Consider the following 25538-nt stretch of genomic DNA (forward strand, 5'->3'; position numbering starts at 1 on the left):
CATGGTCAATCATAATTTATTCTTATGCTAAAATGTACAGCATTTTTAAGTAACTGACAAAAGGAGAAAAGTCATAAATACAAGAATGTCATTCTGTCTGATTTTTGTGCACATAGCCAGGTATTTCCCCCCTGTTCTTACCAGCAACTCTGTACAGGTACAAAGGCTACAAAAGAGCAATATAAACAAAAACACAAGTACAAGTTGCGTTTTACATGCAATCCATTAGCTTAGTTTGGTCTATTCACAGGCTCTATTCTTCTACATTTCAGTAAAATATAAATCCAACATTTTATAAAGATAGAAAACAAATCTACAGATGGAATGAAAACGTAGCTTTAAAGGCATTATGTAAAATATCAACTTTGGACTAAATTTATATTTTCTTTATTGTTATTCGTCAATATAATCATTAGGTTCTTTTAAATTCTGCCACACTTCTGGACATTTTGAAATGTTTTAGAATTCAGGGTACAAACACTGAGATATGCTTTGTTATTTCGACAGAGATCAGTCTGCTTTATTCAACAGAAAGCTGCCTCAAGGAGATCTGTTACAAAAGACTTCAGAATTATACATACATAGCAATAAAACCTCTCAAATCGAACAGAAAACAGGACTAAGTTTACATTTTTTTACATTATTAGAATTAACAAAATATAGTTTCATCTTGCTCCCTTTCGAGGGAAACCTAATAAAGGCCAGATATCTTTAAAATGGCTTGCTATTAAGCACAACACTTGTACAGTACTACTCAATGCACTGTCACTAACAGAGACTGAAGCATGCTAGTTGTCACTTTACAAAATAAGTACAATAATTTAAATATACAAAGGCATGAGTATAGTACAAACTAATTGTCAGCACTGTTAGACAGGTACACTGAACAGGTTCAAACTGCCTCTAACTCCTCTTGTAGCAGGCACATTAAATGGCTTCATTTGAGGCTGCTACACGACTGATGAAATCTCTACCTCTGAGCTCTGAACCCGCCTGCTCTAAAGACACATCAGAGACACTAACACTAATTAAATAGATTTTCATCATATTGATGTAAGGCTTCCCATTTGGAGAAACAAAAATACTTTTTAACAATAGCTTCAAAGTTTACTCATTGATGAAAATTTTTGCATTCTTTCCAAGTGCTGCTGCTGGTTTTTAAGTAATAAACAATAATAAGAAGACACCCAAACAAAAAAAAGGCCAGATCAGTGCATCTTTAAACAGCAAAATGCACACGAGAAAAAAACAGCTCAGTCCTGCGGAGAGTTACCGCCTGATGAAAGGCCCTTTCAGGGACTGCTTGGACATGCCTGTGTTCATGTAACCATGGTGACCAGCTGGAGTGTACACCATGTTGCCATGTGGTGGAGCCTGCATGGACTGCTGGGGGTATGGCTGTGTTCCCATCATGCCCATCTGCATAGAGTACTGGGTTGACTGGTTCATGTAGGCATGGTTGCCATGGTAGCCACTGTTCATCATGGGCTGGCTCATGCTGTAGCCGTTCATGGCGTTAAGGGAGGGCATGTTCATGGAGTTGACGTTGTAGGCTGGTGCCGGCATGATGTTCATGCTCATGTTCATGCGCGGCATGGTGGCCAGTGTCCTGGATGGCGCCTGCATGGACACAGTCTGCGGCGGTCGGGAGTACATCTGCTGCTGGTGGTGCGACAGCGGGGCAGACTTGGAGCGTGCTGAGATGTGACTCTTGGAGGCCATTTGGGGCTGAATCCTCTGCGATGGAGGGATGCCCATGTTACGCTGGAGCATCATAGGCGACGGGGAGCTGAGACTGGGGGGCGGGGTCATGGTGGCCTGCACCTGTGGGTTGGGGACTCGATGTGAAGTCTGGGACAGAGAGACCAGACTGGAGTGCTGCGATGACAGTGAGGGCGTGTTTGCATAAGATGTGATGGGGTGTGAGGCCGAGTGGTTGAAAGGCAGCGAGTGAGGGTGGTCGATGAACGTGTTGGTGAACTGCTGCAGTTTAGCCAGACTGAGGCCGGATGACTGCGAGTAGTGCCCGCTGCCATACTCCCCCTGGTGGTTGATCCTCTCGTAGAGGGCAAAGTTCGGGTTGCCAGATTCTGGGATGTCTGCCAGCTGCATGGTGGTGGTGAAGTTGGTGGGTATGGCACATTGCGCCATGGGCTGCTGCTGGCTATGCTGACTGTGTTGATTGTGAAGGCCGTGCTGAGCGTGCTGATTGTGCTGGCTGAGCTGATTGTGCTGCAGGTGGTGATTGTGGTGATGACTATGCTGGTTGTGAGGATTGTGTTGACTGTGCTGGCTTAGCTGATTGTGTGGACCGTGCTGATTGTGTTGGCTGTGCTGATTGTGAGGGCCATGCCTGCTGTGGGAGCTATGCTGACTGTGTTGAGAGTGTTGGCTGCGCTGGCTGTGTTGACTGTGCTGGCTGTTGCTTGGGGGCCTCTCCACCACCACGCAGCCCTGCGGCGACTTGACGTTGCAGTGTGGCGGCGAGCTCAGGCTGTTTGGCTGAATCATCCCGCAGCTGCCGGGGTTGACGGCGGCCATTTGCTGGCTCACAGCACAGCTGCTCTGGGCCAGGCCGCTGGGGGGGATGCTGCCATAGGAGCAGCTGTTCTGGGTGGGGCCTGCCCCACAGATGCTGCCCCCCAAGGTGGAGTCGTAGCTGCTGGGGTTCTCGTAGTTCTCGGTGGTGCTCTCGATACTCCCTAAATCGCTGAAGCCGCTGTCCACCACCTGCTGCGAGTGATCCGACACTGATGGCACGTCCATCATGGGGCTGGTCTCCATATTGTGGAGCGAGGGTACTGAAATGGCGCTATGGTCAGGGCTGATCTGAGTGTAGCCACTTTCCAGGATGGAGACAGCCGGGCTGTTGACAGAGCGTACTGACTGGCTGGGGTGGGACTGTGCAGAGGAAAGGGGACTGCTGTGGTCTGACTGGGGGCAGTCATCCAGAGCGGTGAGCTGGGGGCTTTGGACCACATGGGTGTAGGTCTGCAGACTCCTGCATGGCTCCTGGCTCTCCACACAATCTTGGAACACATTTTCCCGCTCTGTCTCCTGCGTCAGGGACTGGACAGCTTGAGCAGTCTCTGAGTCAATCTCTGCGCAGATCGGGGGATTCTCCCTCAGTACGGGACTGAGGGCCGGCCTGTCAGTGGGCAGAGGAGGTGGGGGATCTGGGTGAGGACTGGGCGTGCTCTCTTCCTCTGACTCAGAGTCTGCAGGGTTATCAGAATCTACAGCTGCTACTGAAGCCACTGCTACTGCCTCAGGTTGTGGTGTTGCTACTGTGGTTTCTGTCACTGCTTCCTGGATGCTGTCTTCAGCAGTGGCTGGTTCCTCTTTACTACTCGGCACAGTAGAAACCTGCTGACTCAACTCAGAGTCGTTGTCTTCTTTTGATTCTAAAAAAGGTTGAGAGCATTCCGGTGTTTCTTTCAAACTCTCTTCCAAGTCTGCTTTGCCGCTCTCAGGTGCTGCAGTCTTGCTATGACTATCATCTTCGTCATCTGCGTCCTGATCTTCTATTTGTGTTCTCTGCTCGTCCTCCTCCTCATCTTCCTCGTTATCATTCTCCAGTGATTCAGCACCCTCTCTTATGTGCTCCACATCTTTGGCTGGAGAGTCCTGCCCATGTTCGCTCTCTTGTTGGTCATCCTCACGTGGATCTGGGGATTCTCCTCTCTCCTCACACATGGTGGGCGACACAGCAGCAGGAGATGCAGGCGAGCATACTGGAGAAGCCACTGGAGACGCTTCCGGTGAAGTTGACTTCTGGGAACCATTGTCAGCAGGACTAGAAGGCTCAGAGGGGAGCCTGTCTAGTGACATATCCGGTGTAGCCGACCTTCTGCCCGCCCTGCTGCCCTCATCTGCACTGACAATATCCTGGTCAGGTTCCTCTTTTGCTTCTTCAGTCTGAATGTGGTGCTGCTCAGCCTCCATCGGGGTCTCAGGGGGTGTGTAGAGGTTGAGCTTGAAGCCCATCTTTCGTTCATTCTTTAATCTCCATTTAGGAGGGCCACGTTTGACTCCCTTTGGCCAGCCTTTCTTCCTTTTCACTGGACGTGGTCTGTTGGGTCTCTTCGAGAGAAGGTCAGCTCCTAGAGATAAACACAAAAACAGAACAACATTTTTTGTAATGTTAGCTGGAAACAAATAAAAACATTCATCAAACACTATCGTTTGATAGATTCATTTATTACAATGAAGTTGCAAATACCTTTCTTCCAGTGTTCAAGATTGTCTTTCTGTGCATTTTTCTCCAGCCTCGGGCGGCCTCTACGGCGTTTCATTGGTGTAATCGGTGTCTTGTCCTCCTGTTCCTCCTCCTCCTCCTCTTCATCCTCCATCTCGCCCACTCTGCAGGTGCGTTCCAGCAGGGGCATAGGGCGCTCATCCTCTGAGTTATCGAACGGCTCGTTCAGCACCTCTGTTGTCTCGGAGATGGTTTCTGTTGTAACACTGCTGTTTATTCTCTTTCTCTTACGCCCTCTCTTCTTGAGCACAATGGTTCTCTGAAATACAAATAAAAGAACAACCAAATGAAAACCTCCAGTAGAGTGGAGCACCTTTTGTAGAAGTCTGAAAACTAGGATACTAGTTGGATGACCTTTGCTGAAGTATTCTGCAGAAATTCATTCAGGCCTTTTGCGCTAAATGTAAAATGTTAAAACCACACTGCGAGACTAAATGGTTAAGCAATGCAGCCTGCTGTGGAAAACCACAAATGAGACAGGCAGAGAAAGCAGAAACCACAGTCTATATTTTACATACTCCAGTTGTCTCCCACCGGCTGCCTTCCACTCAACCGCTCTCCTCTCCGAAATCCTTCACAAGCGGAATGTGAAATCAATTCTGTAACTAATGCACTAAATAAATTCCCAACAGCCAGTGTCGTTCTTTTTCAGGTTTCCATACTGTTTTTGTTGAAAAAGGTCTCCCTGACATCATGAAACCTGCTGTAATATTATCTCAGGCACAAGGGGGCAGTGCCATATAGACAGAACAGATGTTGAAGGCACAGAGGAGGGCAGTAAATTAACCATGACCATTGACAATAGTACAAGGTTTAGGCTGCACAGGCTCGACACCAGCAGTGAAAACACAATCTATTATCTACAGCTGCAGGCACACAGGGAGGCTCCAGATGACAGGAGGAAGCCAGTGAACCCTTCACTGAATTCATGAATATTTATCGAACCTTTCCATCTCACCACAGTACACAACATGGTCCCTAATGAAGGAAAATATCTAATAATATACATTCAATTCCACTTTGTTATTTAACCAAATTCCACATAATAAATAAGATTAACTCACAAGGGAGAACAGCTGACTTGAGGGAATGCAAAAAAAAAAAATGTGATTCATGTCAACAAACAGAAAGAGTCACCTTTCTTTTGGCTGCAAGCATTGCATGGGCTTTTGTAAGGATGGGTGGTGAGCCATCGGAGGCGTCAGAGTCTTCCTCGTCATCGTCATCGGCGTCATCATCGCTCACTTCCTGCTTCTGTTGGATGCGTCTGGTCCAGGAAAGTGCCGGGCGGCGTTCGTAGGTCCTGAAGGGGACCTTACAGTGGACTTTAGTGAGAGGCTGCCTGCTACCATGAGTCATCATGTAGCCCTCTCTCTCCTCCTTCTCCCAGCAACTGGCCTGCTCCTTCAGCCGCTCAGCCTGGTAATTAAACAGACAAGACGCATTATCTCTGGGAGCGGCGCACGCACGGCTCCAACATCTGAGCAATGAGGCTAATGGGAAAACAAGGGATTGGAATTAACATCATGACAAATGAATCACTGCAGGTTTCTCCTGATAATAAGAGCAGCGTCCTGATTGGATGTATGCCCGTCATGGAGGAAACATTTCCGTTAAGCAACCGTGGAAGGATTGCATTTCATGGAATATTCAGCACTATCAATTATGTAGTGAACTGATTTAGAGCAATTTTGCACAACATTAAGTGCCTGCTGACAGGGAGAATGCTTTCCCCGGTAATGGCCTCTATTTGAACTCTCCAGCTAATCAAACAAACATCCCATAATAGCATTGTCGGCAAGTGTAAACAAACAACTAGCGTCTCCGGATTCAACCTACATCCATCTCTGCCTCCCTCTCCTCCTCAGACAGGACGGCATTGTGAGTGGTGGAAGGCGTCCAGCTCAGGGCGTCGGGGTCTACCTCGTTCTGCCGTGGGTTAGCCCTCAGGCTCTCCATGTGCCTCTGAATCAATCGCTCTCTTCTGATCAACACAATCCTAGGACACAGAGAGAAAAGCCCATGAGTTCATGTCCAGTAAAGATTGCACAGGCCAGGGTAGACAGACAGAAGGGAGACAGAAGGTGGTGTGTGGTTAAATATGAGCACAAAGACGAGCTCATTGAGACAGCAGGTGCTCCATGTCCTTGGGGGTGCTTAACCTGACTTACTTCTGTCAATATTCAGCGGCATTAATGGATATGCTGTTAAAAATACCCGCTGGCCTGGATAAGTCAGACAGCATGCAGAAGCGGCAGCACGGGCTGAAGGAGACTGCGACTGGGAAACTGACCTGCCATCCTGTCTGTCAATCATGCCGAGCTGCTGGAGAGTAGCGGCGATGTCGTGCGGACACATCCCAGTGGCCCTGCTTATTCCTTTAACACTGATGTGTTTATCCGGGTGCTTATAAAGGTACTCCAGTATGACACTTTTCCAATATGCCAGGTAGGATAAGCGACCCAGATCTGACAGCGGCTTCTCCGGGGAGCCGGCTTGTCCTTCTTGCCTGGTGAGAAGGTAACCTAAAAAGACAAGATTCAAACAAAAACAAAATGCTTTAGTCAAGCTGGAGGCGGCTGCTGGGTTATTTCAGATGCATTTAAGTCCCTACACCCCCTCCCTCATGGATTACATATTCATGTAAGGATGTGACACCGAACCCTGGTTGGGATTTCACCTTCAAATAGTATAAAGAGAGGCGAGGCAATCAGTTTTTCTCTCCTTCAACCTCTGTCAGAAACTGTGATACATGCTGGCAAGGGCAACAAAGGAGGCTGGAAGAGGGGAATAAAGAGGAAACAAAGCGACAGAGCGAAACAGAGAAGCAGCTGGATGTCATTGCTCACAAGAGACTGCACTTAGGGGAGATAACGAACAAGAAAAAAAAAAAGCCCAATACTAATATGTATCTGAGTAATTAGTTTTATAGCGGTCCTGTCAAGGGTCATCCATTATGAGCCGCATGAAATTAATTAATGGCTTTTAATGTGCACCCACTACCGAGAACCAAACAAGCAAATCTAATCACCAAACAGTTAACACATAATATTCCAGTAATCACGACAATATTCATTACTAAAGCTAAGAAGAAGTGGCTGTGATGAAAAAAAAAACACTTAGCGGTGAATATTTAAATATTTTCATTTAAAAAAAAAAAAAAAAGCTTGTCATATTTCATTCAGTGTCATTTAAAAAGACATATTACCATTAATAAGCTGATACAAAAGAGCCACTCTACTTCCCTTGAATTATGATATGAAAGAACCATTTTTCACCCACTGAGGCTCTGCTCTCACAGCTACCTGAGACAAACTGTTCCTCTAATACAATCCAATATAACAGAAAATCTTAATCTAAACAACTTCCAGCTCCAAAGCTACATTTTCCAATAAAGCCTTCAAAGAGCTCAGGACTCAGCTGTGTTCAATCTCCCTTAATCCCTGTCTTTGTTATCAGCACACTCTCAATATCACAGATCCTCTTGCATCTATGAGTCTCAATGGCTCCCAAAGTGAACAGGAAATCAAATGCTCCATTACCGCCCGCCCACCCTGCACCAGCTTCTTTCTCCCCCCCCTTTCTCTTCATCACACACAAACTCGGCAAAGAGACATCTACTGAAAACAATAAAACGCCTATAACGACAGAAAGAAAACTGGGCTGCCTAAACACAGAAATCCACTCAAGGCAGCAACTGTTTTCATATGTGGACCACAAGGCTTTAAATATTATATGTGCTGCATTTACTGGACTAAACATAAAAGCAGCATCTACACCTTCATGCTAGTCAAGGAGAGAAACAGGGTTATTTTCTATACAAAAAAGCACTTAAGGGATGATTAGGTTAAATTGTATTGCCTGTCAGATAATTTATGCAGTATGTAATGTAATGTTTTCTAACTCCTAATCTTTTGTGATTGCAGAAGCACTGTACAAGAATGCTCTTGATTAGGCTACTTCAAAGTTTGAACCAAATAACAGCACCTTGCCACAAGCGACAAATTCATCCCCTCTAATCTGAAAGTGTGTGTAAAAACCGATGAGAAAGAATAAAAACCTTAGTTCAGTGGTCTGAAAAAGCATTAAAGAACTTACTGAAATCAATAAGGAACCTTCCAAATCCTTGCCTTTGGTACTGAGGCATGATCATTATGCAGGAGACATTGTACTTCTGCTGGCAAAGCTTTTCCTGAGGGAAGGAGAAACAGATCAAGTATGTCAGAGCTCTGCTGAAGCTGGCAATTTACTGCACCTGCCATTGTCCTTGTCTGGAGACGTGCACGTATACACATGCACACCTCACAGACAGTGTGATGAGTTTTCACTATGAACTATCACTCTGTTCTGGGGTTATGGCTCCAGTGCACCAAAATCATCTTTCAGTCAGTTTTTGATTGTTCTATTAAGCTTCTCACATTAAAAGGTCAGATTGGTAGGGAACCATGTGTATCACAGTTTAAAAAAAAACCAAATATATAATATACATTTTGTAGTTATTGCTTCATAGCTGTCCAAACCCAAGCGTAGCTATTTGACTGGTTCTCTTCTAGAAGTTTGGGGATTTTATGACAACAAATAGTTAGCATATTTTTGTTCTGGTAATGAATGCTTCAACAACTTTTTTATTATTGTACCAAAATTTTAATCAAATGTCACTCAGTTGTTGAAAAGGTGTCACAGTTTGCAGAGGCTTAAAGCGTATCCAAAAATGTCCTGAGTTTAATTCAAAAGGGTGAAAACCTACATATAATTGATGTACAACAGAAAATCTTCACACTTTAAAAGCATTTCTTTGTGTGCGCCATTTTCGCTTGACTAATCGATTTCATCTTGTGCTCACTTAGGCACCGCTGAGAATCAGTTAAACTGAAGTCGCAAACATGGGTTGGCTATCAGTATCATTGAAAAATGACGTGTGGTATTCTTTCATTTCCCATTTAATCGCCCTGTAATTCTTACCTTGGAGAAATAGCCCACAAGATGACAGCCCTTCTCATCGTTCTTTGTAAGTATGTAGAAGAGGAAAGGCTCCACATCATAATACAAGGTCTTGTGATCCAGGAAAAGCTTGGCTAACAGGCAGAGGTTTTGGCAGAATAGTTTGCTGACATTTCCATCAACCTAAACACAGAAGAAAAAGAGCAAGAGGACAGTGTTCAAACAGCTCCCACATTTTTGTTCTCTCCCTCCTCTTCCCAGAACCCATTCAGTGGAATCTCATGCAGCATACAGTTATTGCTTTATTGCTGTAAAGAGAAGCTGACCTCAAATACGGAAAGGTCGTCCTTTCTGTAGATTTCATTGGCTGGCGGATGGAACCAGCCACACTTCTTTGTGTGTCTCTGGAGAATGTTTTTGCTTCTCATGTACTTCAGACAGAACTCGCACAGATAAAGCTTTTGTAATCTGACCAAGACAAAAGAGAGAGAGAGAGCGAGCTGCGGTTTTTACTTCAGCGCGAGATTGGTTTTCAAAAGAATATTGAAATAAAATGTTAGTCCAGTTACAAAGAGCATCATTGGTTATTTAAAAAGAAGCATTACCTTGAATATTCAGGTGGGTAAGGCGACGAGTACCAGGTCTGAATCTCGTACTTCCCAAATTCAATGAAGGCAGGGCATCGCATGGAGTCTGTATTCATCAAAGATCCAGTTCTCTGTGAAAAGATTATTGAAAGCACATGAATAAATGTGGTGACCCCGACGAATCTATCTTACACTTTACCCTCTCCATTCAATCATGTAATGGCTGAAATCTTAAATAAAGATTTACAGTTCACACGCTGAAACAACAGATATATCAAATCTGATCAACATATTTCACCAAAAGTAATTACAAATAAATCTATAGTCCCTGATACTGGGTAAACTCCAGATGCATTAACTTTCAACACAGTTAAAAAATACGAGATAAAAAAAGGAAATAAAAAGTGTTATTTAGTATTACACTTGAGCGTATGTATCCTGAATCGAAATAATGCTTTTTCAATAAGTATAACTGTAGTCCTTGGCACTCTCAAAACCTCCATGCTAGTCAGAAACAGGCAGGAAAATAAAATGAGACAAAGACGACAGTAAGTCACGGTCAAACATTGTAATCTAAGTGAAAAAGTTCTTAAGGAATTGAACTCTATGTGCGAGCTGCTGTGGTTAAAAGATGTTTTCCAATCTAACATTTCCTGGGCTTCATACTTCGCCATACTAGTAGTTAAAAGTTAATAAAAATATTTGTGGTACTTTTTCAGTTATATTATAACTGCGATGAAGAAGCATGCATATCTCTTAAATACACTGCTAGCTGCTAGCGAGGAAGCTATCAGACAGAAATGACTTCAGGTAAACCCCAAAAACAAAAGACTGCACATTTCTGTGGAATAAAATAGTTTTTCAGTCCTACTAAATTGCCAAAAACTGGAATAAATTGACTTAACAAAAAGTAACCCCTTGGATGTGTCACTGAAAAAACCCTTTTCCTGTGTTGCCAATGACAACCATTTTGTTTACATTGAATATATCACTAAAATGCAATAACATATTAGGTTTAAACAGTAAGTGTAAAGTGTCAGGTTAGGCCTTAAATTGATTTCTAGGCACCTGTGCGGCGAGTTCCTGGACATGTGTGAACGTCTCGATGTCCTCCTCTGTGACGTGCTCTCGGGACATGGCGGCAAATTCCACTCGAGCCTCCTGCTTTACTTGCAGCTCCCCGTTGTGGCCTGTTACGGGCACAACGAAACAACATCAGCACATCAGATAGCACATCGACAACGGCCCGTTTGAAGCAGCCGTGGCAAAATAATCTCATAAATGCATTCTATGCAAATGTGCTTATGCTGTGAGTGCTGCTGCTGCTGTGCCTGTTTGAGGCCGTGTCTCTGAGGAATTCCATAATGTATCATCTTTGCATGTTTATATGAAAATCCCTAATGTAATGAAGTGAAACTAAATCACTCTAATTGCGTAACTGCTTTCATGTGCTTAGTCATTCACCAAGACAGTTTCCCATGAATGAAGAAAGCGGATGCAGTGAAGGGAGCGAGTTTCGACATGAAAAGCAACTAATGTTGGAAAGCAGGCAGTCATTTTATGAAAGACATCAACACTATGACTTAACCACCAAAACAAAGAGCCATTACAAATGGATGTGATGTGTCATTAACATATTTATGGAAATGTGCTGTTGGGTTAATAAGTGTTTGTGCAGTGTATTGTTTAAAAGAGCTTGAAATGTATATCCGTTCATTTTGGCTCCGTGTTATTTCTTTAGGCAGTGAGTCCATGCCTGGAGACAGTGAAATGTGAGGCTTACTTCTTTTCTATAATCATCATGTCAGCTTTGAGTCAACTTGGGTGGCTGAATCACAAGCTTGTATGTGTCTAATGACTGCTGGAAGTGAGGTTGAGTGGAGACAGAGATTTCAAGGGTGAGGGTGGGATGAGGAAGAAGAGCACTGATGCGACTACAGCCTTTACTAGGTAAGCGATCACAACGTGTGCACTACTGCAGAGGGGTCAAGGACAGAGCAAAGGAGCAACATGAGGGAGTTAGTGGGCCATGCACTATGACAAAAAGCCAACGGGCGAGAGGATGGAAGCCACGTGAACTCCGCAGCCAAGTCAAAAAATATACGCAACGAAACTTTGTTAAGAAACTAAAAGAATTCAAATTAGGCAGAAGATTAGTAGTCTGTTAGGATGCTGAGGGTGTCTTTCAAAGAAAAGATTAGCTCTAGTCTGGAAAAAAATATATAACTGCGAGTGTCAAGCTTTAAAAATAAATAAAGAAGAAGCTTAAAGGTGTGGAGACGCAGGTCTTGGCTGGAGTTTCGAGCCTTGCTTACCATGATTATTCTCAGGCTTAATTCTTCCATCTGTCAAGTCTCCCTTTCCTGGTGAGGGGGCTCCCTTCTGAGGGCTTACTTTATACCTCAGCCTGCCTAGTGTCCTGTGCTTTTTAAGGAAGGGGTTACGTTTGAAATGACTGACCATCTTAAACGGATGTCCTCTGGGTCGGCCCAGCCCAGCAGACGTGGAGTGTAACCTATTTCTATGAAACTCGTTCTTCCCAAAGCGCTGGGGCCCAGATTTGGACGCATGAGGGGAGTCTTGCTTATGGTGCATGCGCTTAGGCGGGGCATAGCAATGTAGCCTCTTTTTCCGCGACTGTCCCTGAGTAGTAAAAATGTGAGAGAGTCCGTCAAATAGTCCTTTAAGTTGGCTGCTATTGCAGAGACTGCTCAGGGAGGGAACACTAGACTGGCTGGAGGAGCTCTGAGGGGAGTTAGCAGAGGTGGAGCTGCTGGATACCTGCGAGGGGGGGCTAAGGCCTGGCAACGTAGGGGCGGGAGGAAGTGCAGAGGACGAGGGGGTTATCTTTTGAGTGGGGTCAGCAGCAAAGGCAAATGACTCTGGAGGCTGGGACAGCTCGGGTGGACCCTCGTCTATAGAGCTACACTGATTGGCAGGTGACTCTACCGCTACAGCGCGCGAGCGACGGCCAACGGGGGAAGGGGTAAAGAATTTGGAAAGCCCATCGATAAGCCCTTTGGTTTTCTTGTTAACGGTGAGTGTAGCTGGGGTGGAGGTGGGCGTGAGGGGGGGAGTGGTGGTGGGGGTGGAGGTGGTGAATTGGGTGGCGTCGACCGCACAACAGGGGTCTGCAACAGCCAATCTGTCTCTGGCGTCCTTCACAGATGCAGCATGACCAGATGAAGGTGTAGAACAGACGGTAATCTTTTGACCCCTACCAGGTGACCCTCTTCCTCCAAGTGCTACCATGGAGCCGTCACCACTGGTTACAGACCTGTTGAGACAACAAAAACAAGGTTGACTGGGTCTCACATACAGACTAGTTTTAAGGTACTTCTAGTAGGCCTGCATGATATGAGAAAAATATGTGATGTGAGATAATATTGCTACATTTTGCATTTATGATATAAAGTGCAATAAAAAAAACCTAAAATTAAAGAATGCATATAAGCTATCACTCTCAGTTTTGCATGTTGAATTGCTTTTTCTCAGAGTTTTACATAATACCTGTGTTTGCAACATGTCCCTCTTGAATCCATAATGAATCCCAAAGGCGTTTCTTTTTAACACTAATTAATCTGAGGGTAGTGGACAGCTAGCTTACATCAACATGGTGTGAAATTATATCCTCAGACTTCCGTCCAATGGGTAAAATGTACACATACGGAGTGAGGATTAATTGCTTGTTTACGTTTATTTTACTTTCATTTACTGTAATAAATTGGAACTTTTGAGATGTGTCTGTTGTAAATGCTAATATTACGATAACGATGAAAATTGAGCTTCTACTTCACTACATTGCATTTTTTGACATGTGTAACTTTGCAGATTACAAAGACACAAAGTATTTGACCAATCTCTCTAAAAGATCATGTAGTGTTGTAAGTTCACCTATCAACAATATAAAAAGTGATGAAACTCGCTCAATGCTACAAAATGTAACTTCTGCTTACACATTCTAATGTCTACTAATAAATGTCTTTGCGTAATCACATTAGGCTCACTAAAGTTAAAGATAAGATCACACACAAAAACAAAGGGTCTTTTAAACCCCAAAACTTAATGATTGCAATGACGGTACTAATGCTAAGCTAATCCAATTCGGCTCCTTTTCAGCAATCTGACCATGTTTTAAGACATCAGCAACTGATTTGGAGCACCATGAATAGCATATTATTACAGTTAATAAAATGAAAGCTTATGTCCAGATTATTGCACGCTTACATTCTTTGTTTGAGCTTATTTCTTGGCCTTCCGACTGGCTTTGCATATCGACGTTTGATCTGATCGGCTTTCTTGTGCAGCAGTTTCTTCCCATTCTCCTTCGGCCTGCAGACTTGGCAGACCCAGGTTCCTGGAGAGCATCCAAACACAGAGAGGGGACCGTTTAGGTGGGTTCATCAATTCAGAGGACATACAGTACATTCATTCGAAACATTTCCTTTAATACAGAGGGCTGGCGTGCATCCCACCAGCTCACAATGACAATCAATTACTCAGCACAAAGTGAAAATCCATAAGAAAAACATTGGGTCAATTCTCCGTCCAGTGAAATAGACTTCATGTCGGCTTGTTGAGCAAAGCTATGTGACTTGTATGAGTTGCTGAGTTGCGTGCCAAATGTCCTACTACAGTACATGCACCATCATTACAAGCCTCGCTGTAGGGTCAGTACTGTAATCCAGAGATAGCACATCTCCCTGGGGATGTTGGAATAATTTGATATGCATGCAAAGCTCCTAATAAGCCACCGCTGCCTCTCTGTGTGCTGAGTGACAGCCCCAAACAGCCGTGTGTAAAGAAAAGGCTTTGAAATGACAGCAGAGAGGGAAACAGAAAAGCCAGACAGTGTAAACACCTCACCTTTTGGCATTCTTGAAAGCGGCGGGTCGCAGCATTCCATGTGAAAGCCCCGATCACATGAATCGCAGAATAGCATCTCATCCTGAAAGGTAAACAGCAGGCATGTGTAAGGAATGTTGCTGCTGCATACATGTAACACTCCCCCCGTCATTTAAAATCTTTGGAAAAAATGAACCCAATCGTGCACCAGAGAGGCTATAAATGTGAGGGAAAACCAACAAATCCTCAGGGATGCACAAAAAGAGATCTATCTCAAGCCAACAACACTGAGAAAGTTCTGTGTGCAACATTATACTTACGGCATTTTTCCCCTGTATTCGACAGGAGCTGCAGGTTTTGCATTCAATACACTGCCATCGTAATCTCTTCACATTTGAGGTTAATTCTGGGGAGAACTTCAGACATGATGGATGCCCTTAAGAAGTAATTTAAAATGCACATTAGCACAAGACATTTGTAACAAGCATTAACAGTAACACAAAACTAAAGACAGGGCTTTCTATTCATTCGCACAGTGAGGTTAAATATTCACATATTAAAGCATAATAAAATGCCAACCCTGTGTGTGTCCACAACCCTTTTCCCCCACCGCCACAAGTTGTGTCTAAAAACAGTATGATCAAACATCTGAGCAGCTAATTACAGATAATTTGATCTTAATGAGGCAGAAACAGTAGCAGCACTCATTCTAATGGAGGCTGATCCATGAAAGTCATGTAAAAGCCTGCCTTCTCCCTCACCCGGCTCCCTCTCATGGTTGTAAAACAGCTGTTTTACAGTGAGAGCACAATTTGTGTACACTAGAAGCGGTTAATGAAAACCACCTCGACGCTACTTAGTCAAATTTGAGCCATAAAAATGTCACCAGGAGAACAATTCCTTACGGCATTTAAAATAATTGGTCAAACATAAATGACTCCTTGGTAGAGGTAATTTTATGGGGAGTTAGCAGTTTTGTCTGGAACAAAAGACCAGTAAAGGAAATGCCACCAATCTGCAGCGTGGAAAAGGGTTGATCTTTGATCCGCTGTGGCTGATTTGCTCTATAAGAAGAATATGAATTGAGAGAAAATGACTCGGGTGATTTTAGTTTCTAACAGCCACTTATGGAGCATCTGCCCTGCTTCAGCTCGCTGAGGGTTGCAAAGCAATTTAGACCCCTCCAGCCACTCCATTTGAACATTGTTCTACCATTAAATCCCTTGAAGGGAAGTGAAAAATGTGGAGCAAGAATGTGACATCTGTTTAACCGATGGTGAGATCTGCTGCTAACAGGGCTGGGTGACAGGAGAGGATACTGTACTGTATGAGGTGATGGAAATGTGTCAACAATCACAGAGTTTTGTTTTCCCCCTTTACGCCAAAGTAGCTTTAAGTTTTTGCAAGTAATTTTCCAAATCAATGAGCAGGATTGCTTGGTGAAAATATTATATGATGATAGGGAATGACTTGCGGGAAAGGATACACGGGTTGGGACTTGAACTCGGGCCACCTGTTTGGAGGACTAAGCGACCTAACTGCTAGACCATCTGCCCTCCTATGAAAATATTGTATTTGAGGGTTTAAATGTGATTCAGAACATGATTTTTAACGGATTTCAGGCACTTTTTCATTTCATAGATTTCTTGACAGAGTATGTGTCCCTAGTCACACACCCCCCAACCGGTTACACACTCAAGTTAACACCAAGTTTCATTAAGATTATTCTTTTCATAGTATTCCATTGACATCTTCAGTTTATGTTTTTTATATATGCTATGTATAAGCTTTCATATATGCTATATGTCTGTGTCTATTATTTTATATGGGCTTTTATGTGACATATATCACATAAATATTCTCCTATATACTGTTATATTGATTGACACTATCTGTACCTTCACTGCTCATATACATTCATATTATGTTGCTTATGAGTCCTTGTTGAAACACAACCAAGCACACTGAGTTTTGTCAGGTCTGCAGCATGTTGTGGCTTGTGAGAACATTGAAAATCTGAAGCGTTCACACAAGGCGACTTACCACTGCTCCCACAGTCTGCACAGGACAGCAGCTCTTCTGGCCGCTTGTCCCGATTTGACTCTTTCGTTCCAAGACAGAAACTGCATATTGGGATGGGGTCGACCCGGAGCTGGGTGGGAACACAAACAGAGAAAAACTGTTTAAAAACACAGAAACAGGCACAGGCTGTGTGTGTGTGTGTGTATGAAAGCCTGTTTGTTTTCTGATTTTTTTTTTTTTTATCTTGTGAGGATTTTTGAGATCACTGTAGACATATTGTCGGTCACGGCAAGAAGATAAAAAACCAGTGTGTGGGTAAATGAAACAGCCACAAAAATATGAACTTGAAGCATGGGCTCGGAGAATGAAAAAAAAAAAAAAGACTAGATATCAATAATAAATGCATCTCTTCCTCAGAGATATGCTGTGTTTGAGATCCACCTCCTTTATCCATTACATCTGCATGGGTAAGTGATCTTAGTAATCATAGTTTAAGGGCTTAATCCAATTCTTAAAGCTTGCACTCCAGTCTGAAAGGATTAACCAGCATGTAATCAAATTACCTCCATAATAAAACATGCTCTCATTGTTACTGCCATGATCCAGTGTAAATGTTGCAAGTCTCAGAACAAACACTCATTTAAGGGCTTACGGGGAAGTTCACAAGAAGTAAAATATGAGCTCAAGGTTTAAGAGGATTTTCCCATTGATCGCTGAGAATGAAGAGGCGCTGACTTCACAGAGGAACAGTTAGTGTCATCTCTTCATAAACACAGCCTGTCAAAATGAACCAATCGCAGCGCGGCATGAACTCAACATGGACGCAACACAGCTTTCATAAGGCGTCCCCTTAAAATATGAGATCATAGAGCCTCTAGAGGAGCATCAAACAAACCACTGCCTCCTTCACTGCTCGAGAGGAAGTTCTTAACGGAAAATAACACTCACAGGGTGTGACCATAAATAACCAACCTCATCATCAGTTTACACACTAAGGCCTCGTCGATTGACTGGAGCTTTGAAGGGCACTCTAGGGATGCCCATAATTAGTTCCTGGTTTCTATGACGCACGTCAGCATCCGGACCTCAACAATATTTGCAACTGCCATATCTCTATCAGTCCTGACCTTAAGTAGAATGAAGGGACAAGTTGTTGTTTTTTCCATCCGTCAACAAACACAAAGCCACGAGAATCTGTCATTAAAACGAATCCGACCGGGGGAGAAACGATTCAGCGGGGATTTGGTCATCGTTCCTGACTGTTGTATCAATTAGTTGTTATGGTGATGGGAAGCAGTTTACTGCCGCGTCAATGATTACTCTATTTTCCAACCTGCCAGGTCAATATTTGTGAGCAGGCTCTGGCATTAGAAGCAGTCTGCAGCTCACACAGCTGTGAGTATAGACATAAAAACAATGAAATGCTACTGTGCAATGAGGCTGCACTTGTAGGATGTAAGAATGCTGCTCAGAGGTAATTAGTGATCTTAGAAGAAATTAAATACATTTGCTTATACTGAAGTTGCAACTACAACCAAACGGACCTAGTTGTAAGTAATCCATATGCATCTAGGTTCTAAAACAAGTACTGGTCAGCAATGGCCAAAAAGAAATGTGTGAACAGTTTTATGTTGGTCATATTTCTAGCTAAAATGACAAACTTTTTCTGGCTTCAGCTTCTCAAATTTGTTCTTCATTTTTTTAATTTTAGAAGCATTCTTCTAGTTTATGGGTTGATCCAATAAAACGGAGACTGACCATCGTTTGGCTGCTATCATCTGGCAGATAAAGGCTCATTGAGGGTACATCCATATCGGTATCTATTTTCAGAAATGCATCCGTGTGTTAATATTCATAAAACATTTTGTTTTGGAAAGCATCTTCTTGAGTACCTTTGCATAGTCAAATTGATGGTCATGCATGTACAATTCCAAAGGAAGATGTATATTATGAATCCTATCTAAAGGTTGACACGAGCTAAAGTTAAAATAGAGCAACAAAAATAGAAGTCCTAGGCACCCAACTTTCTGTATTTTCTTGCATGAATTACTTGTAAAAAAATTGCATGAAAACTTCTGCACACTGTCTAATTGCACATTGGCTACATTTCAGTACAGAAAAGTTTCTTATGTATTTGTGCAATTCAGACAGTGCTGGCTCTTTCACTTGCAGCAGCTTTTGGTTAAAGTTATGACCAAAGAGCTTTCGAAGTTTTAAGACTTTGGTACTTTTCAATACTATTGATCATTTTGGCATACTTAATCCTGGCTTCCCAGAATCAGTAATGTGTATTTTTTCCCCTTTCAAATCAGCGCAGATATGAGTCTAAAGAATCCTCCATCAGGCTTGTATTTAATAAACAGAACAAACTGACAATGTTCATCTGTGAGATCTCATGATGTGCAGTTTTTCTAGACATTACATAAATCAAACAAACTACTTTAAGGAGCAATGTGTAAGAGATGGTAAATGGACTTCAGCTTATATAGCGCTTTTCTAGTCTTCCGACTACTCAACGCACTTTTACACTACATGTCACACCAACCCATTCCCACCCATTCACACACTGATGGTAGTGGTCGCTATGTAGTATCATCCATCAGAAGTAACTAATCCCATTCATACACCGCCACCGAAGCAGAGGGAGCAATTCAGGGTTAGGTGTCTGGCCCAAGGACACATCAGACATGTTGCCCAGCTGGGGATTGAACCCTTGACCTTCCGGTTGAGAGGCAACAACTCTACCAACTGAGCCACAGCCGCCCATGATGTACTGAGTTAAATCCTAAAATGACCTTACTATATCATCAGACATTAAGGTAAGCTATTTTTAAGTGCTGGCTACTTTGACAACAATGCAGCAGCCAGTATGTCCTCCTTCTGAGTCTAGGTTCCAGTCTGAAATGGTATGTGTTTGTTTTGACCAGAAAAGGGAGGTGGTTTTAAGGCACCCCCACACAGCTGTTTTGGAAGCCACTCAATTTGCCAGGCAAAAGGTAAACCAACAGGTGTTGCAGCGATGGAAGCAGGCAAGCGAACTGGTTCAGTAACGGATTCTACCCGACCTTAAAAGCCTCCAAATTTTTCTAAGAAAGCTCCATGACCAGAAACGTGGTAAAACTAGGATAAATATTGGAGATGCTTTTGAAAAACAGAAAGAGGTAAGAGCGCAGAAATGTTTCAAGACCGATGCAGAGCTGGTTAAACACTGAAGCTTCCGTGTGCACGACATTGCAACCCACGTGTGCATTGACTACAGGTAGGGAGGGGCAGACAGCTCTGTCCAATGTTTTGGATTTGGACTGCAGAACCCATTTTAAACTCTGCTTGTTAGATTACAGTTACATATTGCTCCTTTAAAACACTTAATTGTTAGTTGCAGCCCTAAATATTAGCCAAATGTTTTATTACTGGAGTGCATTTAATCTGTCCATTTAGAGCTCATCAATGTTAAATGTGTATTCACTCATAGCAGAGATAAATATTAGCTTATTTTCTTGATCCTTTTGAAGCAAGTTCACCTTATTACTGCTTAAAGATGCATCCAAAGGCTTCAGAAGATCAGCCCTCTGTGTTTGAATTTCTTAAGAGTGATGGCTTCTTGCTCATGTGCAAAAAGTGCATGTGTCATTTTTGTTATGTTGCCTGAGGAGGAATCTTTAACCAATGAGTAAACAAATTCCTTAAGAAATGCCATGAATGAGATATCTGCGAGAGTAATACAGATTCAAGAAGGAAAATTATTGTAAAGAGTTGCGATTAATAAGACATCAGAGCTAATATTCAGCCTGTGCATACTACTGATGAAAGGCTCAGAGCTGATAGGCATGTTTTTTTTTCTTTCTAATAAGTATTCACTTCATAACGTAAGTCTCCATTGACTGAGCTATGAAGTCTAATCCTGGAACTGGAGAATTAATTTCCATCAGGAATATTCTCAGGCCTGGTGATTAAAACCAACAGCAATTTGCAATCTGCAGAGCACAAAATATGTGAAAAATAGAGAAACAAACACAGCTGAAGAGACGCTGATGATTTACTTGGGGATTCTAAATTAAGTACATTACAGGAAATTATGCTGCTTCAAAAGAGCAGGCTGTCCTGAGTGAGGGGGTGGGGTCCTATTAGAAAACTGCTGGTAGAGTGAGCCAGAGAGAAAAAGAGAGAGAGAGCTCAAGTGGTTGCATAACACAGCAGGAGAAAAAAAAAAATACTCTCATTCCTTGCCTTTGTTCCTGCCAGAGTCTCTTCAGAATCTAATAAACTCTAAACCAAGACTGCTCCTTTTTTCTCTTCTTTTTTTTTTCTTTTTTTTTTTACCTCAAAGTATCTCTCATTCTCAACACACACACACTTGTGCTTGAACAACTTGAGCAGGCAGAGCTGTCTCATCCTTTGAAGTGATCTGTAAACCTGGACCGGGCTAGGTGATGTCATCAGACCGCGAGCGATAGGGTGAAATGTTCCAAATGGAAAACAGCAGGCAGGCCCTCCTCAGCTATGAGAACCACTCGCAGGACACTGTGTCTCTAAACAGTTCTCAGTTTCACTTTTGGCCTGACCACAGACACAGTCACAGTTGTGGCTGCAGTATCAAGGTGTCGCTTCCTGATTATTCGCTGTGAAACTGGTGGGGAGCAGGGTGACATCTCTATAGCCTGATGCTCCTCTCCACTTCAGCTGCATGACTTGTGCATAAGCTAATAGACCGCACTTCATCTTGATAACCCTCAACACACACACGACGTGCAAAAAGCCTTCACAAACAAACTACCTAGATGACTGTACACTGTTCTCTAGGGCCACACAATGGAAACTATTTTGCATGAAACACTCCCCTGTCTTTAACAGGATTTTAAAATCACAAGAATAAAAGTGCTGTCATTTTACAGACATTTATCTGCAGCATGTGTTTCAGCTAAGCACAAACAACCTCTGCCAACTCTAAACCACTCCTGCACAGTGGAAACAATGCAACCTGGAAGTTTGTTTATATGGCTTTATTTCCTCTGTTAGCACAAAGGTCACATGTAGTACCACGAATACTTCAGCTGCCTTTTCTCAGCACTATTCGTAAAGACTAGTTTATGCTCATGCCCCTTTAAATAGCAAACAAAATATCCCAAATCTGTTCACTAATGCTCTGCCACTCGAAAGACAGCCAGCCACATCCCTTAAGGTCATTAGGCTCGAGTTACATAACCTGTGGGAAGCCTACAGCAGACTGCCTACCACACACTGTCAGCATGACTTTCTGATTATCCAAGCTCTCTTATTATGGAGACCAGCAGAAACACAAACCCCAAAAGGACACTCTCTAGATGGCGTTATTGCCAACCTGCCAAACCAGAGTACCAAGGATTAAGACCACAATCGTAAAATTTCAAACTAACTATTTGGTGATGAAATAATGGAAATTTGGCAAAGCTAAGGTCCCAAAAGCATCCTGTGTTCCAGTAAAACAAAACTTTTGTACATATGGGAGCTGTATGAAAAGGTGGAGGTCAAAGACAATTTAAAATAAGAACATCAACACAGGAGTTTTGCTGTATCGGTCATGGGGATGTTCCTTTAGGATAACAGCAGCATATGTCAAACTCTCAAAGTGATATGAGTGTGTATGCGGAGGCCAAGGTGTGTGTACCTGGTCTCGCTCATGTGGGAGGAGGGTCACTGATGACAGGACCAAGGGGGAAGCACTTGGACACCTGGCGCCCCTTCCCTCCATACTGCCATGGCTGAGCTTATATCGCGGGCCATTTTTGAACAACCTGCCGTTGTTAACCGACCGCTTGGCAGCCAATCGTAACCTCTGCCGGAAAGCAGGGTTATCAACAACGCTTGAGAGGTCATCCTGGTTCCTTAGATACCTCTCGATGTTCTTAAGCGAGGAGCCATGGGTATCATCCAGGCCCTCTATGGCCCTCTTAAGTATTTTATTCCAATCAATATGTCGCAGATCGCTTGAATTCCATATAGATTCCTTTGATGGCACAGATACGTTTGCAGGCGGGATTGATCCAACTCTCCCAGGATTTCCTGGGTCCTTATAGGAGGCGCTCCCCTTATTTGTAACCTTGAGAATAGAGCCATCATGAACACTTAATTCCAACTGCTCAAGGACGGTCTTCTTGTCCAGTCCATGCGATGTGGCCACCGCATGACAGATTCTCTCCTCTGAGGGCCTCTGTTTTTGCCTTTTGATTTTCTGTATTGCTTCAAGAATCCACTCCGTGTACAGAGGGTTTGCAAGTTTTACCATGGTTGAACAATTAGATTCACAAAAACGTGATCCATACAGATTCCCCCTTTCCGCTGCAGAACACTGGGTACATCCACATCCTTTATAAGGTCAAAAAAATTATGTTCCAGCCAGCATCCACATATTTCTTCTGAATCCTTGGTGTCTCACATTGAACTTCAAAAAAAAAAAAATTGGCACGAGTAAATTCCACAATGGTAGTCACCAGCTGACCTGGAACTTTATTTTCTTAATCCCAGATTAAATCTGTAAAGGAAAAGAGAGAAAATTATTTGGTCAAATACACTATTAAATAAATATCTGTCATGTAAATCATTGTTATTTCCTCTTTCTCACATTCTATAAACTAGGTTACAGCATATTGGATGTAAATGATATGCCATAGGAATGCAGGACTTTTAAAATGTGTTTAAACAGATGGATAAAAACAGATGCAGGAGCTGTCATGGCTGCTAAAAGAAATTTGAGAGACTTAATCCACAGACAGACACCATAATCCACAACACTAAACCAGATGTCCATTTCAAAATGGAATAAAAGTCATAACTTCTACACAATGATTGGTAGGCTACGTCGAAACTCTTCCTGAGTTTTACAAAAAAAAAAGTAAGGCTTCTCGACGGATTTAATATTTTCGGTTTCAGATACCTTCACGACATGGGGAAAAAAAAAAAAAAAACCCGCATACAAGTTAACATTTATTTCTGCAGCACGTAATATCCAAAATGTCACCGTGACATGTTCTGAATGTAACACCCGCAAACTGACTGAAAACAGGATCACAACGTAAAGTTTAACCGTTACTTGTCCGCACGCGACTTTTGACAGTTCGACGGTTTGCGCGACGACAAAAGTGATCAGCGCGAGCGTTTAATGACAGACGTAATAATCGACGCTTTTTTTTTTTTTTTTACTTCCTGACAGCTGCCGTTTGACGTCTAAAAGGGGGACGTTCGCGTGTATCCACCGAGCCGTTTATTCGAAAAGAAGAATCCGGTTATAACTACGTAACAAACCCAAGAGTTGTGTTCCGCTGAGTTGAGCACATAAATGACAGTGTTGCCAGCATTACTGATGTCACCTAAACAGTCGCCATTTTGTTACAATGTTGTAGTTTACATGAATCCGACATGACGCTGATTACAATCCAATGGAGTCTCATTAAACCTTACCTACACTAATGTGCCCTCCCTAGCAACTTCAATATTGGCTGTAAAGACAAGATCCGATTTCTGGTTTGATAAAGCACATGTCAATCTTTATGTATGAGCTCACACTAAGAGGCACGGCACTGGCTGTATGATCTGTCACTTCACTCAGTTGACCCGCCTCTTAAGGTGCCTTCAGTGATGAATTGATATCATGTATCCCCAACACTCATAATATCTTAACTAACACCACTAACCGCAGCGACAGGGTGTAATTAACACATTAACACACTAAAACATGTACAAACTGGCTTTAAAACAATTAAAACAAGATGAGATTTAAGCTCATTTTCAAAGCGTTTAACACCGCGCCACCTTTACTCAGATTCCTCCTTGAAACAGTTGGTTACACTTGAAAGTGATTTGGAACATTTTAGACTTTAATTGGCTGTTTGTTAAATCTATCATTTCTTTGCATTAAAAACCCGCAAAGGCTCTACCGCTTTGGCTTAAAGTGGAACACATTACATTTTTTTTTTTTTTTTAATCAATTCTGAGAAGCATATAATTCAAGACTCCTGCAGGCTAAAAATGTGTCTAAGCTATCGCCTTTTCGCCCCTCTTTATCTTCCTCCCCTTTTTCATTATTTCCCCGAGAGGAGTCGTAATTCTCCTGATATTTAACATTTAAACTACGTGACGTTAAATACACAAAAGATTTAAAAAAAAAAAAAAAAAGTGTGTTTTATGCTCGCTCAATGTCTGCCAGCGAAATCATAAACGTCCTGTGTCGCGCTGTGCAATGATGGCATGACCTCTTTTATCACCATTAACTATCAAATATCTCCAATGAGGGGAAAACAGTGAGCCCCGGAGAGAAAAGACATGTTCAGCGGGGAATACAAGTTAACACGGCGGCCAGGAAGAGTAGCTCCTTCATCACTGCTTCTCAATTATGTATCGCTAGTTTCTTTAGCTTTCCCTTTTCTCCGCTCTCGTTTTCCATATTTTATTAAGGGAATGATACACAGTCTCCTTGGTGGTTTTTCACACCGTTTTCGTGCATGTTACACAAACCGACCTTACCTATGAAATATGTCGCCTCCGTGGGCGAGAAAAGCACAACAAATTAACCAGCAAGTTTCATGCAAGGATGAACATATTACAAGTATGAAAGAAGCCTTTTAAAAAAAAAAAAACGAGGGCACACGGGCTACCGTAAATATTTGCTGGTAGTTTACCTCTTCAAGTTTTTCCCCCCCTTGGATACTCCTCTTCATTATCGTCGAAGGATAAATGTGCAGCGACATATCCAAGCAGCGATTTCGTGGGATTTGATCTCCTAAAACGAAGGCTGGAAAGCTTGCGCCGAGACATGGAGAGGACCTGATAACAACTAATTGAAAGGTTAATCTACATAGCAGCCTGTGACAAAGTGGTACCCTCCCCCTTCTTCTTCTTCCACTGTAGACATC

The 25538-nt window shown here is 42.8% G+C and overlaps 1 protein-coding gene across 2 annotated transcripts; it reads right to left on the reverse strand.

The window, feature by feature from the left end:
• On the reverse strand, nucleotides 1-25538 carry kat6b (K(lysine) acetyltransferase 6B). Of its 2 annotated transcripts, none has more exons than XM_061028808.1 (17): nucleotides 25305-25538; nucleotides 22298-23161; nucleotides 16675-16783; nucleotides 14952-15067; nucleotides 14653-14734; nucleotides 14014-14143; nucleotides 12102-13063; nucleotides 10855-10976; nucleotides 9805-9917; nucleotides 9526-9667; nucleotides 9221-9382; nucleotides 8357-8450; nucleotides 6552-6783; nucleotides 6098-6257; nucleotides 5396-5677; nucleotides 4223-4517; nucleotides 1-4103 (listed from the first exon to the last, which is right to left on the reverse strand). In XM_061028808.1, exons 2-17 carry the CDS (start codon nucleotides 22913-22915, stop codon nucleotides 1270-1272), a joined length of 6453 nt encoding a protein of 2150 aa, XP_060884791.1. In that variant the 5' UTR covers nucleotides 22916-23161; nucleotides 25305-25538; the 3' UTR covers nucleotides 1-1269. The 2 variants fall into 2 exon arrangements, with proteins under 2 accessions (XP_060884791.1, XP_060884792.1); XM_061028809.1 differs by having other exon boundaries at nucleotides 13008-13063; nucleotides 25305-25533.

Source organism: Labrus mixtus, chromosome 21, assembly GCF_963584025.1.
Source record: "Labrus mixtus chromosome 21, fLabMix1.1, whole genome shotgun sequence".
Taxonomy (NCBI): Eukaryota; Metazoa; Chordata; class Actinopteri; order Labriformes; family Labridae; genus Labrus; species Labrus mixtus.